The sequence below is a fragment of the Cherax quadricarinatus genome, chromosome 98, assembly GCF_038502225.1.
Source record: "Cherax quadricarinatus isolate ZL_2023a chromosome 98, ASM3850222v1, whole genome shotgun sequence".
Lineage (NCBI taxonomy): Eukaryota > Metazoa > Arthropoda > Malacostraca > Decapoda > Parastacidae > Cherax > Cherax quadricarinatus.
In genome coordinates this window covers 9,442,641-9,459,310 of record NC_091389.1, presented here as the reverse complement: position 1 = coordinate 9,459,310, position 16,670 = coordinate 9,442,641, and the positions used below count along the sequence as shown (strand labels likewise).

The 16,670-nt window shown below is 45.4% G+C and overlaps 1 protein-coding gene across 1 annotated transcript in view; it reads left to right on the top strand.

Moving 5' to 3' along the window:
* The window catches only part of LOC128702482 (lamin Dm0), a 117,809-nt gene that overhangs the window by 77,232 nt on the left and 23,907 nt on the right, over positions 1-16,670 (top strand). Inside the window, exon 2 of the mRNA XM_070105357.1 lies at positions 14,887-15,019. Coding sequence (XP_069961458.1) covers positions 14,887-15,019 — 133 coding nt within the window. The remainder of the gene's footprint in view (positions 1-14,886; positions 15,020-16,670) is intronic.

Genomic DNA, 16,670 nt, shown 5'->3' with positions numbered 1-16,670 from the left:
GCCGGATCAGCCGGGCTGTGGCTCGTACGTTGGACTGCGTGCGGCCAGCAGTAACAGCCTAGTTGATCAGACCCTGATCCATCGGGAGGCCTGGTCAGGGACCGGGCCGCGGGGGCGTTGATCCCCGGAATAACCTCCAGGTAAGCTCCTGGAGAGCGAAATGTGGCATTAGCTTCACGTGTCCGCTGTACCCAACATGTCTTTAATTCCACCAACATTATTACAGGTTACTAATGTTGATACGACATTTTAAAAATACCAATACCTACATTGAATTAATAATAATAATATTAGCCTAGTCACTGGTAAGCTTGGATAAATTAGACACATGTGCAACTCTTGGGTATCTTTATTGAGGAAACGTTTCGCCACACAGTGGCTTCATCAGTCCATACATAGGAGAAACTTGAAGAACAGGAGGAGAATGAGGTAATCAGTCCCTCAACCTTGAGTCGATGTGTTCAGTCCATCAATCTTGAATAGAATCCTCCTCCTGTTCTTCAAGATTCTCCTATGTATGGACTGATGAAGCCACTGTGTGGCGAAACGTTTCCTCAATAAAGATACCCAAGAGTTGCACATGTGTCTAATTTATCAACATGTCGGTTCTCTGAACCATCCATCTACGAACTGGTAAGCTTCAAACAGTGCCTGGGGAAAATGGGAGCCACTCGGGTTTGATTCCAGAGGGTAGGTGCATTAAATTCCTTGGGTCAAGAGCCCTTCGACAGCATAAAGCTCCCGGGCCTTCAGCAGCAACAGCCTGATGGACCAGGCTGGCACCAGACGAGCCTGGTCCATAGCCACGATTGTTTGCAATAGTTTCATTACGGTTTCGTGAGCCATGGCCGGGCTCCGGAAATATTTCGGGGGTCAACGCCCCCATGGCCTGATCAACCAGGCTGTTCCTGTTGGTCGCACGTAGTCCAATATACGAACCACAGCCTGGATGATCCGGCACCCACTTTAAGTATCTATCCAGCTCCCTCTTGAAGGCAGCCAGGGGTCTATTGGAAATCCCCCTTGTGCATGGTAGGAGGCTGTTGAACAGTCTAGGGCCCCGGACACTTGTGGCGTCCGGGCTAAGGTATCCTTCCTCCGTTAAAGTTGCCTGTAGGATGTACTTTTAACCACAGTTGCCTGTAGGATGTACTTTTAACCACAGTTGCCTGTAGGATGTACTTTTAACCACAGTTGCCTGTAGGATGTACTTTTAACCACAGTAGCCTGTAGGATGTACTTTTCACAGTTCCTGTAGGATGTACTTTTAACCACAGTTGCCTGTAGGATGTACTTTTAACCACAGTTGCCTGTAGGATGTACTTTTAACCACAGTTGCCTGTAGGATGTACTTTTAACCACAGTTGCCTGTAGGATGTACTTTTAACCACAGTTGCCTGTAGGATGTACTTTTAACCACAGTTGCCTGTAGGATGTACTTTTAACCACAGTTGCCTGTAGGATGTACTTTTAACCACAGTTGCCTGTAGGATGTACTTTTAACCACAGTTGCCTGTAGGATGTACTTTTAACCACAGTTGCCTGTAGGATGTACTTTTAACCACAGTTGCCTGTAGGATGTACTTTTAACCACAGTTGCCTGTAGGATGTACTTTTAACCACAGGTTTGGTAAGTTGGGGGAGGAAGGAGGATAAGTGTTAGTTTAGGAAATACAGTATACTGTCAGGTGAAAAACTTAAGTTTTTAATTGTACTGTAGGATAGAATATATGTAAGTTAGATTGAAGACATTAGGACGTGCTGAGGAATGAGAGGAAGGAGGAGAAGTGTGGAAATAGGTTAGTGGTGGTATGTGAGAGGGAGTAGTGTTGGGAGGTCAAGGTATTTCACATGTGTACATTTCAACTTTCTCCTGGTCTCTGCAATACACACGTGTATATATGTATGGATATATGCACATATATACATACCTGGAGGTTATTCCGGGGATCAACGCCCCCGCGGCCCGGTCCATGACCAGGCCTCCCGATGGATCAGGGCCTGATCAACTAGGCTGTTACTGCTGGCCGCACGCAGTCCAACGTACGAGCCACAGCCCGGCTGATCCGGCACTGACTTTAGGTATCTGTCCAGCTCTCTCTTGAAGGCAGCCATGGGCTTATTGGCAATTCCCCTAATGCTTGATGGGAGGCTGTTGAACAGTTTTGGGCCCCGGACACTTATGGTGTTTTCTCTTAGTGTACCAATGGCGCCCCTACTTTTTATTGGCGGCATTTTGCATCGCCTGCCCAGTCTTTTACTTTCGTAGGGAGTGATTTCTGTGTGCAGATTTGTGACCATTCCTTCCAAGATTTTCCAAGTGTAGATTATGATATATCTCTCCCTCCTGCGTTCCAACGAGTACAAGTCAAGTGCTTCCAAGGGGGGGTTGCAGGTGTAGGTCGTATGTTCCTATTTCTCTCTGTCCCTCTCGTTACACATTTCAAGGGAGATGCTGGTAAAGGGTTCTTGGTCCAAGGAATTAGAGCTGCCCCTGGGATTAGAAAGTTTATTCAGCCACAGGTACACACGAAATACAATTATAATACATGGTTAAATTACTTGCATAACCCCCCCCCCAAAAAAAAAATATATATATATAATATATTATATATATATATTGAATTATCTTAATATTATATACACATTTTGAAGTTAAAATTAAAAATACAGAACATTAGTATATTATTCTCTAGTAAATAATCCCTAGCTGGCTAGGGCAAATCCTGGGTATCTATAATTAGGACATTTGGCCAGTTATTGGCTGTCTTCAGTAGATTAGGGGAATGTGGAAGATAAGGTCATCAGTCCCTCAGTAATGTAGATAAATGTTGAGAGAACAGACAGTTTGATAAATTACATATAATAATAATTAATATATATATTTACATGTACAAGGTATACATGTACAAGGTATACATGTACAAGGTATACATGTACAAGGTATACATGTACAAGGTATACATGTACAAGGTATACATGTACAAGGTATACATGTACAAGGTATACAGGTACAAGGTATACATGTACAAGGTATACATGTACAAGGTATACATGTACAAGGTATACATGTACAAGGTATACATGTACAAGGTATACATGTACAAGGTATACATGTACAAGGTATACATGTACAAGGTATACATGTACAAGGTATACATGTACAAGGTATACAGGTACAAGGTATACAGGTACAAGGTATACAGGTACAAGGTATACAGGTACAAGGTATACATGTACAAGGTATACATGTACAAGGTATACACGTACAAGGTATACACGTACAAGGTATACATGTACAAGGTATACATGTACAAGGTATACACGTACAAGGTATACATGTACAAGGTATACATGTACAAGGTATACACGTACAAGGTATACATGTACAAGGTATACATGTACAAGGTATACAGACCATAGTTCACATCAATGACATACTACTATATAGAAAGTACCTTGTTATGCTGAGCATTTCCTGCAAATTATGTCAGTTTTGTGCCAGGATGTCACCCACACCAGTCCACTAACACCCAGGATGTGACCCACACCAGTCCACTAACACCCAGGATGTGACCCACACCAGTCCACTAACACCCAGGATGTGACCCACACCAGTCCACTAACACCCAGGATGTGACCCACACCAGTCCACTAACACCCAGGATGCCACCCACACCAGTCCACTAACACCCAGGATGTGACCCACACCAGTCCACTAACACCCAGGATGCCACCCACACCAGTCCACTAACACCCAGGATGCCACCCACACCAGTCCACTAACACCCAGGATGTGACCCACACCAGTCCACTAACACCCAGGATGTGACCCACACCAGTCCACTAACACCCAGGATGTGACCCACACCAGTCCACTAACACCCAGGATGTGACCCACACCAGTCCACTAACACCCAGGATGTGACCCACACCAGTCCACTAACACCCAGGATGTGACCCACACCAGTCCACTAACACCCAGGATGTGACCCACACCAGTCCACTAACACCCAGGATGCCACCCACACCAGTCCACTAACACCCAGGATGCGACCCACACCAGTCCACTAACACCCAGGATGCGACCCACACCAGTCCACTAACACCCAGGATGTGACCCACACCAGTCCACTAACACCCAGGATGTGACCCACACCAGTCCACTAACACCCAGGATGTGACCCACACCAGTCCACTAACACCCAGGATGTGACCCACACCAGTCCACTAACACCCAGGATGTGACCCACACCAGTCCACTAACACCCAGGATGTGACCCACACCAGTCCACTAACACCCAGGATGTGACCCACACCAGTCCACTAACACCCAGGATGTGACCCACACCAGTCCACTAACACCCAGGATGTGACCCACACCAGTCCAGTAACACCCAGGATGTGACCCACACCAGTCCAGTAACACCCAGGATGTGACCCACACCAGTCCACTAACACCCAGGATGTGACCCACACCAGTCCACTAACACCCAGGATGTGACCCACACCAGTCCACTAACACCCAGGATGCCACCCACACCAGTTCACTAACACCAGGATGTGACCCACACCAGTCCACTAACACCCAGGATGCCACCCACACCAGTCCACTAACACCCAGGATGCGACCCACACCAGTCCACTAACACCCAGGATGCGACCCACACCAGTCCACTAACACCCAGGATGCGACCCACACCAGTCCACTAACACCCAGGATGTGACCCACACCAGTCCACTAACACCCAGGATGTGACCCACACCAGTCCACTAACACCCAGGATGTGACCCACACCAGTCCACTAACACCCAGGATGCCACCCACACCAGTCCACTAACACCCAGGATGCGACCCACACCAGTCCACTAACACCCAGGATGTGACCCACACCAGTCCACTAACACCCAGGATGCCACCCACACCAGTCCACTAACACCCAGGATGCCACCCACACCAGTCCACTAACACCCAGGATGCCACCCACACCAGTCCACTAACACCCAGGATGCCACCCACACCAGTCCACTAGCACCCAGGATGCCACCCACACAAGTCCACTAACACCCAGGATGTAACCCACACCAGTCCACTAACACCCAGGATGTGACACACACCAGTCCACTAACACCCAGGATGTGACCCACACCAGTCCACTAACACCCAGGATGTGACCCACACCAGTCCACTAACACCCAGGATGTGACCCACACCAGTCCACTAACACCCAGGATGCCACCCACACCAGTCCACTAACACCCAGGATGCCACCCACACCAGTCCACTAACACCCAGGATGTAACCCACACCAGTCCACTAACACCCTGGATGTGACCCACACCAGTCCACTAACACCCAGGATGCCACCCACACCAGTCCACTAACACCCAGGATGCCACCCACACCAGTCCACTAACACCCAGGATGCCACCCACACCAGTCCACTAACACCCAGGATGCCACCCACACCAGTCCACTAACACCCAGGATGCGACCCACACCAGTCCACTAACACCCAGGATGTGACCCACACCAGTCCACTAACACCCAGGATGCCACCCACACCAGTCCACTAACACCCAGGATGCGACCCACACCAGTCCACTAACACCCAGGATGCGACCCACACCAGTCCACTAACACCCAGGATGCCACCCACACCAGTCCACTAACACCCAGGATGCGACCCACACCAGTCCACTAACACCCAGGATGCCACCCACACCAGTCCACTAACACCCAGGATGCCACCCACACCAGTCCACTAACACCCAGGATGTGACCCACACCAGTCCACTAACACCCAGGATGTGACCCACACTAGTCCACTAACACCCAGGATGCCACCCACACCAGTCCACTAACACCCAGGATGTGACCCACACCAGTCCACTAACACCCAGGATGCCACCCACACCAGTCCACTAACACCCAGGATGCCACCCACACCAGTCCACTAACACCCAGGATGCCACCCACACCAGTCCACTAACACCCAGGATGCCACCCACACCAGTCCACTAACACCCAGGATGCCACCCACACCAGTCCACTAACACCCAGGATGCCACCCACACCAGTCCACTAACACCCAGGATGCCACCTACACCAGTCCACTAACACCCAGGATGCCACCCACACCAGTCCACTAGCACCCAGGATGCCACCCACACCAGTCCACTAACACCCAGGATGCCACCCACACCAGTCCACTAACACCCAGGATGCCACCCACACCAGTCCACTAACACCCAGGATGCCACCCACACCAGTCCACTAACACCCAGGATGCCACCTACACCAGTCCACTAACACCCAGGATGCCACCCACACCAGTCCACTAACACCCAGGATGCCACCCACACAAGTCCACTAACACCCAGGATGTGACCCACACCAGTCCACTAACACCCAGGATGCCACCCACACAAGTCCACTAACACCCAGGTACCTATTTTATACTGATGGGTGAACAGGGACAGTATGTATCTTAGGGAAACACGTCCCTGATATTTTCCAACCGTGCCGGGGATTCGAACTCCAGACCTCGGTGTGTGAGCCGAGTGCGCTAATGATTGTGCTACGGGACACCGACATGTGCAACACTTTGGAATCTTGCCAGTTTTGCCACACTGGCCTCATCAGTCCTATAGAAAGAATGTTGAAGATCAATTTGAGGTAGTGTCTAGTTTATCAGTCCCTAAGTCTTGATGCCATTGGTGTTCAGTTCCTGTTGCCTTAGTTCAGAGGTACATATGGGTACTTGTACCCCCTTAGTGCAGCGTCAAGATTTTGGGGTATTGCTTAGGTGAGGTGGAGTCGAGCTATATCGGTAAATCCCTTTGGTCCTTCTTAGGGGGGAGACATGACTGTTCTGATGTACCCACCTTGTGTTGAGAACTTCAGGAAATAACTCTCCCTTCTTAAGTCTCCTCACTTCTTTCAATTTTCCCTATCTTGTGTGGAGGATAGGCTAAATTGTTAATAATTCCCTGGTATAAAATTCAGCACAGCTGTATGCAACCCGGAGTTAAAGTTAGTGGAATGTTTGACGATATCCTCGTGGCCCTACTACAGTCTACCATCTTAGGTTGACGTGTTTCATTACCTCGTGGTAAAAATTGAGAAACTTATGCAACACATGGGAATCTTCAATAAAGATTCTCATGTGTTGCATAAGTGTCTCAGTTCTTCAACTTGTCGCTTTTCAAAACCATTCATCACACCTCGTGGTAAAGAAACCACGGGCGGAGATGTAACCCGCGATCAGAGAGTCGCGGGTTCTATCTCCACTCGTCGTATGGTTTGTTTGCAATCGTTTTTTTTTTATTAACACACTGGCCGATTCCCACCAAGGCAGGGTGGCCCGAAAAAGAAAAACTTTCACCATCATTCACTCCATCACTGTCTTGCCAGAAGGGTGCTTTACACTACAGTTTTTAAACTGCAACATTAACACTCCTCCTTCGTGTCATTACGATTTCGTGAGTCATGTTACCACATGGTAAGTTAGTTTATTCAGGTATACACAAATACAGTTACATAGATTATCATACATGGCATGTGTAGAAAATCTAGGATAACCCAAAAAAGTCAGTGACTTGTTTCCATTGGTGAAATATAACCGGTAGAAATATACTAGTTACCCTTTGAAAGTTTAGACACGTACATCTGGGTATCTTTATTGTAGACGTTTCGCCCTCCAGTGGCTTTATCAATACAGATTCTAGGACATAATTAGAAGACAGTAGAACAACAAAAGCTGAGTTAATTAGTCCCTCAGCCTTGGAGTTGGTGTTCACAGCATCGTGGTGGAGGAGAATCTGGATCAGAGGCAAGAAGACTGGCGGTTATATAGGCGTCAGTGGATAAGGACGTGTAGCAGACGAGGGCATAGTCAGTGGTAGGCGGGATTCCCCAGTGGAAGTAGGTCCTACCCAAAGGGTTGAACCCAGTTACTCTTTGTTCACACTGTATCTTGCTCGTAAATTCGTAACTATTTGTGTATACTTGGATTAAGATGAGTGGAACAAACTCCCAAGTACAGTTATTGAGGCTAAAACGTTGTGTAGTTTAAAAAATAGGTTAGATAAATACATGAGTGGGTGTGGGTGGGTGTGAGTTGGACCTGACTAGCTTGTGCTGCTAGGCCAGTTGCCGTGTTCCTTCCTTAAGTGAATGTGACCTGCCCTGACTAGGTAGATGTCGTTTTGATAAGGACCTGCCTCGTATGGGCCAGTAGGCCTTCTGCAGTGTTCCTACATTCTTATGTTCTTATTGGCTTAAGCCGGTAGGAGGCTTGGACCTGCCTCGCATGGACCAGTAGGCCTGCTGCAGTGTTCCTTCTTATGTTCTCAAGATGCATCTTCCTCGACCAGTGTTCCCTACACCCTGGCCGCCTTGTCTGGGGTAGGGAGGGTCAACTAAGGGGTTGTAAGGAATGGGTCTTCTGGTACCTGCCATACCCCCCCCCCCCCTCTCATTTTTCTCCATATTTCCTGTTTTACGAGTGTTGGGATGTGGTGGTGGTTCATAAGAATGAAGGAACACTGCAGGAAGATATATAAGTCTACCGTGGCTGGAAGATATACAAGTCTACCGTGGCTGGAAGATATACAAGTCTACCATGGCTGGAAGATATACAAGTCTACCATGGCTGGAAGATATACAAGTCTACCATGGCTGGAAGATATACAAGTCTAACATGGCTGGAAGATATACAAGTCTAACATGGCTGGAAGATATACAAGTCTAACATGGCTGGAAGATATACAAGTCTACCATGGCTGGAAGATATACAAGTCTACCATGGCTGGAAGATATACAAGTCTACCATGGCTGGAAGATATACAAGTCTACCATGGCTGGAAGATATACAAGTCTACCGTGGCTGGAAGATATGTAAGTTTACCATGGCTGGAAGATATATAAGTCTACCGTGGCTGGAAGATATACAAGTCTACCATGGCTGGAAGATATACAAGTCTACCGTGGCTGGAAGATATACAAGTCTACCGTGGCTGGAAGATATACAAGTCTACCGTGGCTGGAAGATATACAAGTCTAACATGGCTGGAAGATATACAAGTCTACCATGGCTGGAAGATATACAAGTCTACCATGGCTGGAAGATATACAAGTCTACCATGGCTGGAAGATATACAAGTCTACCATGGCTGGAAGATATACAAGTCTACCATGGCTGGAAGATATACAAGTCTACCATGGCTGGAAGATATACAAGTCTAACATGGCTGGAAGATATACAAGTCTAACATGGCTGGAAGATATACAAGTCTACCATGGCTGGAAGATATACAAGTCTACCATGGCTGGAAGATATACAAGTCTACCATGGCTGGAAGATATACAAGTCTACCATGGCTGGAAGATATACAAGTCTACCATGGCTGGAAGATATACAAGTCTACCATGGCTGGAAGATATACAAGTCTACCATGGCTGGAAGATATACAAGTCTACCATGGCTGGAAGATATACAAGTCTACCATGGCTGGAAGATATACAAGTCTAACATGGCTGGAAGATATACAAGTCTACCATGGCTGGAAGATATACAAGTCTACCATGGCTGGAAGATATACAAGTCTACCATGGCTGGAAGATATACAAGTCTACCATGGCTGGAAGATATACAAGTCTACCGTGGCTGGAAGATATGTAAGTTTACCATGGCTGGAAGATATATAAGTCTACCGTGGCTGGAAGATATACAAGTCTACCATGGCTGGAAGATATACAAGTCTACCGTGGCTGGAAGATATACAAGTCTACCGTGGCTGGAAGATATACAAGTCTACCGTGGCTGGAAGATATACAAGTCTAACATGGCTGGAAGATATACAAGTCTAACATGGCTGGAAGATATACAAGTCTACCATGGCTGGAAGATATACAAGTCTACCATGGCTGGAAGATATACAAGTCTACCATGGCTGGAAGATATACAAGTCTACCATGGCTGGAAGATATACAAGTCTACCATGGCTGGAAGATATACAAGTCTACCATGGCTGGAAGATATACAAGTCTAACATGGCTGGAAGATATACAAGTCTAACATGGCTGGAAGATATACAAGTCTACCATGGCTGGAAGATATACAAGTCTACCATGGCTGGAAGATATACAAGTCTACCATGGCTGGAAGATATACAAGTCTACCATGGCTGGAAGATATACAAGTCTAACATGGCTAGAAGATATACAAGTCTACCATGGCTGGAAGATATACAAGTCTACCATGGCTGGAAGATATACAAGTCTACCATGGCTGGAAGATATACAAGTCTACCATGGCTGGAAGATATACAAGTCTACCATGGCTGGAAGATATACAAGTCTACCGTGGCTGGAAGATATGTAAGTTTACCATGGCTGGAAGATATATAAGTCTACCGTGGCTGGAAGATATACAAGTCTACCATGGCTGGAAGATATACAAGTCTACCATGGCTGGAAGATATACAAGTCTACCGTGGCTGGAAGATATACAAGTCTACCGTGGCTGGAAGATATACAAGTCTACCGTGGCTGGAAGATATACAAGTCTACCGTGGCTGGAAGATATACAAGTCTACCATGGCTGGAAGATATACAAGTCTACCATGGCTGGAAGATATACAAGTCTACCGTGGCTGGAAGATATACAAGTCTACCGTGGCTGGAAGATATACAAGTCTACCATGGCTGGAAGATATACAAGTCTACCATGGCTGGAAGATATACAAGTCTACCATGGCTGGAAGATATACAAGTCTACCATGGCTGGAAGATATACAAGTCTACCATGGCTGGAAGATATACAAGTCTACCATGGCTGGAAGATATACAAGTCTACCATGGCTGGAAGATATACAAGTCTACCATGGCTGGAAGATATACAAGTCTACCATGGCTGGAAGATATACAAGTCTACCGTGGCTGGAAGATATACAAAGTGGCTGGAAGATATACAAGTCTACCGTGGCTGGAAGATATACAAGTCTACCGTGGCTGGAAGATATACAAGTCTACCATGGCTGGAAGATATACAAGTCTACCGTGGCTGGAAGATATACAAGTCTACCGTGGCTGGAAGATATACAAGTCTACCATGGCTGGAAGATATACAAGTCTACCATGGCTGGAAGATATACAAGTCTACCATGGCTGGAAGATATACAAGTCTACCATGGCTGGAAGATATACAAGTCTACCGTGGCTGGAAGATATACAAGTCTACCATGGCTGGAAGATATACAAGTCTACCATGGCTGGAAGATATATAAGTCTACAAGTCTACCGTGGCTGGAAGATATACAAGTCTACCATGGCTGGAAGATATACAAGTCTAACATGGCTGGAAGATATACAAGTCTACCATGGCTGGAAGATATACAAGTCTACCATGGCTGGAAGATATACAAGTCTACCATGGCTGGAAGATATACAAGTCTACCATGGCTGGAAGATATACAAGTCTACCATGGCTGGAAGATATACAAGTCTACCATGGCTGGAAGATATACAAGTCTACCATGGCTGGAAGATATACAAGTCTACCATGGCTGGAAGATATACAAGTCTACCATGGCTGGAAGATATACAAGTCTACCATGGCTGGAAGATATACAAGTCTACCATGGCTGGAAGATATACAAGTCTACCATGGCTGGAAGATATACAAGTCTACCATGGCTGGAAGATATACAAGTCTACCATGGCTGGAAGATATACAAGTCTACCATGGCTGGAAGATATACAAGTCTACCATGGCTGGAAGATATACAAGTCTACCATGGCTGGAAGATATACAAGTCTACCATGGCTGGAAGATATACAAGTCTACCATGGCTGGAAGATATACAAGTCTACCATGGCTGGAAGATATACAAGTCTACCATGGCTGGAAGATATACAAGTCTACCATGGCTGGAAGATATACAAGTCTACCATGGCTGGAAGATATACAAGTCTACCATGGCTGGAAGATATACAAGTCTACCATGGCTGGAAGATATACAAGTCTACCATGGCTGGAAGATATACAAGTCTACCATGGCTGGAAGATATACAAGTCTACCATGGCTGGAAGATATACAAGTCTACCATGGCTGGAAGATATACAAGTCTACCATGGCTGGAAGATATACAAGTCTACCATGGCTGGAAGATATATACAAGTCTACCATGGCTGGAAGATATACAAGTCTACCGTGGCTGGAAGATATACAAGTCTACCATGGCTGGAAGATATACAAGTCTACCATGGCTGGAAGATATACAAGTCTACCATGGCTGGAAGATATACAAGTCTACCATGGCTGGAAGATATACAAGTCTACCATGGCTGGAAGATATACAAGTCTACCATGGCTGGAAGATATACAAGTCTACCATGGCTGGAAGATATACAAGTCTACCATGGCTGGAAGATATACAAGTCTACCATGGCTGGAAGATATACAAGTCTACCATGGCTGGAAGATATACAAGTCTACCATGGCTGGAAGATATACAAGTCTACCATGGCTGGAAGATATACAAGTCTACCATGGCTGGAAGATATACAAGTCTACCATGGCTGGAAGATATACAAGTCTACCATGGCTGGAAGATATACAAGTCTACCATGGCTGGAAGATATACAAGTCTACCGTGGCTGGAAGATATACAAGTCTACCATGGCTGGAAGATATACAAGTCTACCATGGCTGGAAGATATACAAGTCTACCATGGCTGGAAGATATACAAGTCTACCATGGCTGGAAGATATACAAGTCTACCGTGGCTGGAAGATATACAAGTCTACCATGGCTGGAAGATATACAAGTCTACCGTGGCTGGAAGATATACAAGTCTACCATGGCTGGAAGATATACAAGTCTACCATGGCTGGAAGATATACAAGTCTACCATGGCTGGAAGATATACAAGTCTACCGTGGCTGGAAGATATACAAGTCTACCATGGCTGGAAGATATACAAGTCTACCATGGCTGGAAGATATACAAGTCTACCATGGCTGGAAGATATACAAGTCTACCATGGCTGAAAGATATACAAGTCTACCATGGTAATGCGTATTACCTGGAGTTTACCTGGGGAGAGTTCGGGGGGTCAACGCCCATGTGGCCCGGTCTGTGACCAGGCCTCATGGTAGATCAGGGCCTGATCAACCAGGCTTTTACTGCTGACTGCACGCAATCCAACGTAGGAACCAGGAAGCGTTAAAGCTTCATGGTCAATATTGGTGTGACTGACTCATTTGGTGATGTCAAAGGCCACAGTATTTGTCAGTTATTATTTTACTCTTCTATGGCTGTTATCATTGAACAATACTCTTCTCCAGACTGAGGGACTGACCACCTCAAAACTTTAAGGGTGATGGACTGATTACATCGTCTTCAAGTATCTTCTGCTTCTATCAACTTTTCTGTACTTGACTGAAGAAGCCTACTGTGTAGGCGAAACGTTTCGAAATAGACACCTAACTGTTGCATATGTGTCTTACCTAACAAAAAGTAGGGGCACTACTTGTACACTAAGAGACAACACAATAAGTGTCCTGGGCCCAAGACTGTTCAACAGCCTCCCACCAGCCATAAGGGGAATTACCAATAGACCCCTGGTAGTCGTCAAGAGGGAGCTGGACAGATACCTAAAGTCACTGCCAGATCTGCTGGGCTGTGATTTGTATGTTGGAGTATGTGCGGCCAGCAGTAACAGCCTTGTTGATCAGGCCCTGATCCACCAGGAGGCCTGGTCATGGACTGGGCCACAGGGGTGTTGATCCCCGGAATGCCCTCCAGGTAGGCCGCTTGGTGGATCAGGGCCTGATCAATCAGGGTTTTACTGTTGCACGCACATAATCCAATGTACGAAGCACAGCCCGACTGATCCAGCACTGACTTAAGGTATCTGTCCAGCTCCCTCTTGAAGACAACCAGGGATCTATTGGTAATTCCTCTTATGGCTGGTGGGAGGCTGTTGAACAGTCTTGGGCCCAGGACACATAGTGTTCTCTTAGTGTATCAGTGGGGGTACGTTGCATCGCCTGCCAAGTCTTTTGCTTTCATAGGGAATGATTTCTGTGTGCAGATTAGGGACCAATCCCTCCAGGATCTTCCAGGTGTAACTGGAGGCCTTCCAGCTGGTGGAGGACCCTGGGCTGCAGGCCCTAGGCCCCGTGCTTTAATTCGACCCTGAATTTTTGGTGTTGGAACATTTAAGCATTATTGTGTTTGCAGATTAGAAAATATGAATACAACCTCAGATTAACAGGTAATATAGATACACATGTTGAGGGCTGAAGTTCTTGTTATTGTTAAAAAACACTTCTCTCCAGTGAACATTAAAATGGTATAAAATACCGACAGGTTGTTAGGTAAGACACACATGCAACAGTTAGGTATCTTTATTTCGAAACGTTTCGCCTACACAGTAGGCTTCGAAATAAAGATACCTAACTGTTGCATATGTGTCTCACTTCTCTTCAGGTTTGGAAGTCGGGACAAACTAAGCACACGCTGAAGCACACGTTGAGTAGCTTTAAAAGTAAACAAGTAGCATGGCAGCGGCTCCGTAATTGGTAAATTTAGTGGGAGACAGGGATTGCTGTGAGGAGGGGATGTGCCATAGGGAAACCAGTGCCAAATAAAGAAATGTGTACCTACATGTATATTGATGGAAGTGTTTTGCACTGTTAGGCCAGACAAGAAAATTCACTGATTTTATGTATTGTATTTAGGACTGCTTATGTGATTGTCATCCTTCGTACATGTGTTCCATGTCGTAATTTTGGTATTCTGTTCATCTTTTTATATTTTAATGTAAGTTATATTAAGAGAATATTAAAATAATGTATGTTGTGTTGCAACAGGTTGTTACGGAAGGAACGTGATCTGTCAGCAGCAGAGAAGGCGCTAGCCAACGCTGAGAGTCAGGTGGCAGATCTCACAGCCAAGCTCAACAGCTCGGAATCTGAAAGAAAAAAACTCGTCAATGAAATCAGAGTGAGTTGTTCCCTATCAGACAAATTGTGAATTTGTTGATTTTATTTATGTTAAAGTGGTTTTGTATAACCCCTTGTGGATTTAGTGCTTAGTTTTGATTAATAATAATAATTTTGCTTCTACCAAGGCAAGCAAATGTTTTTATTTGATGTGCTGTAGATTGTGAGATTACTGTTTAAATAATGGGCAAAAAGTTAAGACTTCACAGATTGTTTGTTATAACAAGATGTGTTAAAGTATTCTAATATTTACAAGTTATATTGAGCAATATAGAGTGCATTGTTGGGGTATTGAGTACAGTATTGCATGGTGCTCCTTTGTAATTGAAACTACCCATGATTACACACACCCTTAACAGTGGTACCTTCTTGAGAGCATTGGTGGTTTTGGCAAGTAATAAAACCCTTGTAAATACACCTACCATCCGACTTACGACCGTGTTCGGTTCCGAGAAACCGTTCGTAAATCGAGCAGGTCGTAAGTCGGATGGTAGGTGTAGTCTAAGATTGCAGAAAGGTTTTACATAAGTGATCACAATTCTCCTTTAATACACAAACGACCCACGCATAGAAAGAAGCTGACGGCATTTCAGTTCGACATAAATTCTTTCTTTTCTGCAGTAATCAGGTAATATAGTTTACATATTAGGCAAACTATGTCAGTTTGCGTGCGACTAGCAGTAACAGCCTGGTTGATCAGACCCTGATCCATCATGAGGCCTGGTCTCAGTCCAGGCCGCAGGGGTGTTGACCCCTGAAACCCTCTCCAAGTATACCAGTAGTTTTTAAATGTCGTTATAAGCTTTTCTCCTATGTGAGGATTGTATATTGTTCTGGTCACGGTGTTGACTATACGTATATTTTTTTTTTTTTTTAATATTAACTGGATATCTTGCTACTCCTACTAACACTTTGGTCACACTTCACAGACACGCACATGCATATATATATATACATACATCTAGGTTTTTCTCCTTTTTCTAAATAGCTCTTGTTCTTTTTTATTTCTTCTATTGTCCATGGGGAAGTGGAAAAGAATCTTTCCTCCGTAAGCCATGCGTGTCGTATGAGGCGACTAAAATGCCGGGAGCAATGGGCTAGTAACCCCTTCTCCTGTATACAATTACTAAAAAAGAGAAGAAGAAAAACTTTATAAAACTGGGTTGCTTAAATGTGCGTGGATGTAGTGCGGATGACAAGAAACAGATGATTGCTGATGTTATGAATGAAAAGAAGTTGGATGTCCTGGCCCTAAGCGAAACAAAGCTGAAGGGGGTAGGAGAGTTTCAGTGGGGGGAAATAAATGGGATTAAATCTGGAGTATCTGAGAGAGTTAGAGCAAAGGAAGGGGTAGCAGTAATGTTAAATGATCAGTTATGGAAGGAGAAAAGAGAATATGAATGTGTAAATTCAAGAATTATGTGGATTAAAGTAAAGGTTGGATGCGAGAAGTGGGTCATAATAAGCGTGTATGCACCTGGAGAAGAGAGGAATGCAGAGGAGAGAGAGAGATTTTGGGAGATGTTAAGTGAATGTATAGGAGCCTTTGAACCAAGTGAGAGAGTAATTGTGGTAGGGGACTTGAATGCTAAAGTAGGAGAAACTTTTAGAGAGGGTGTGGTAGGTAAGTTTGGGGTGCCAGGTGTAAATGA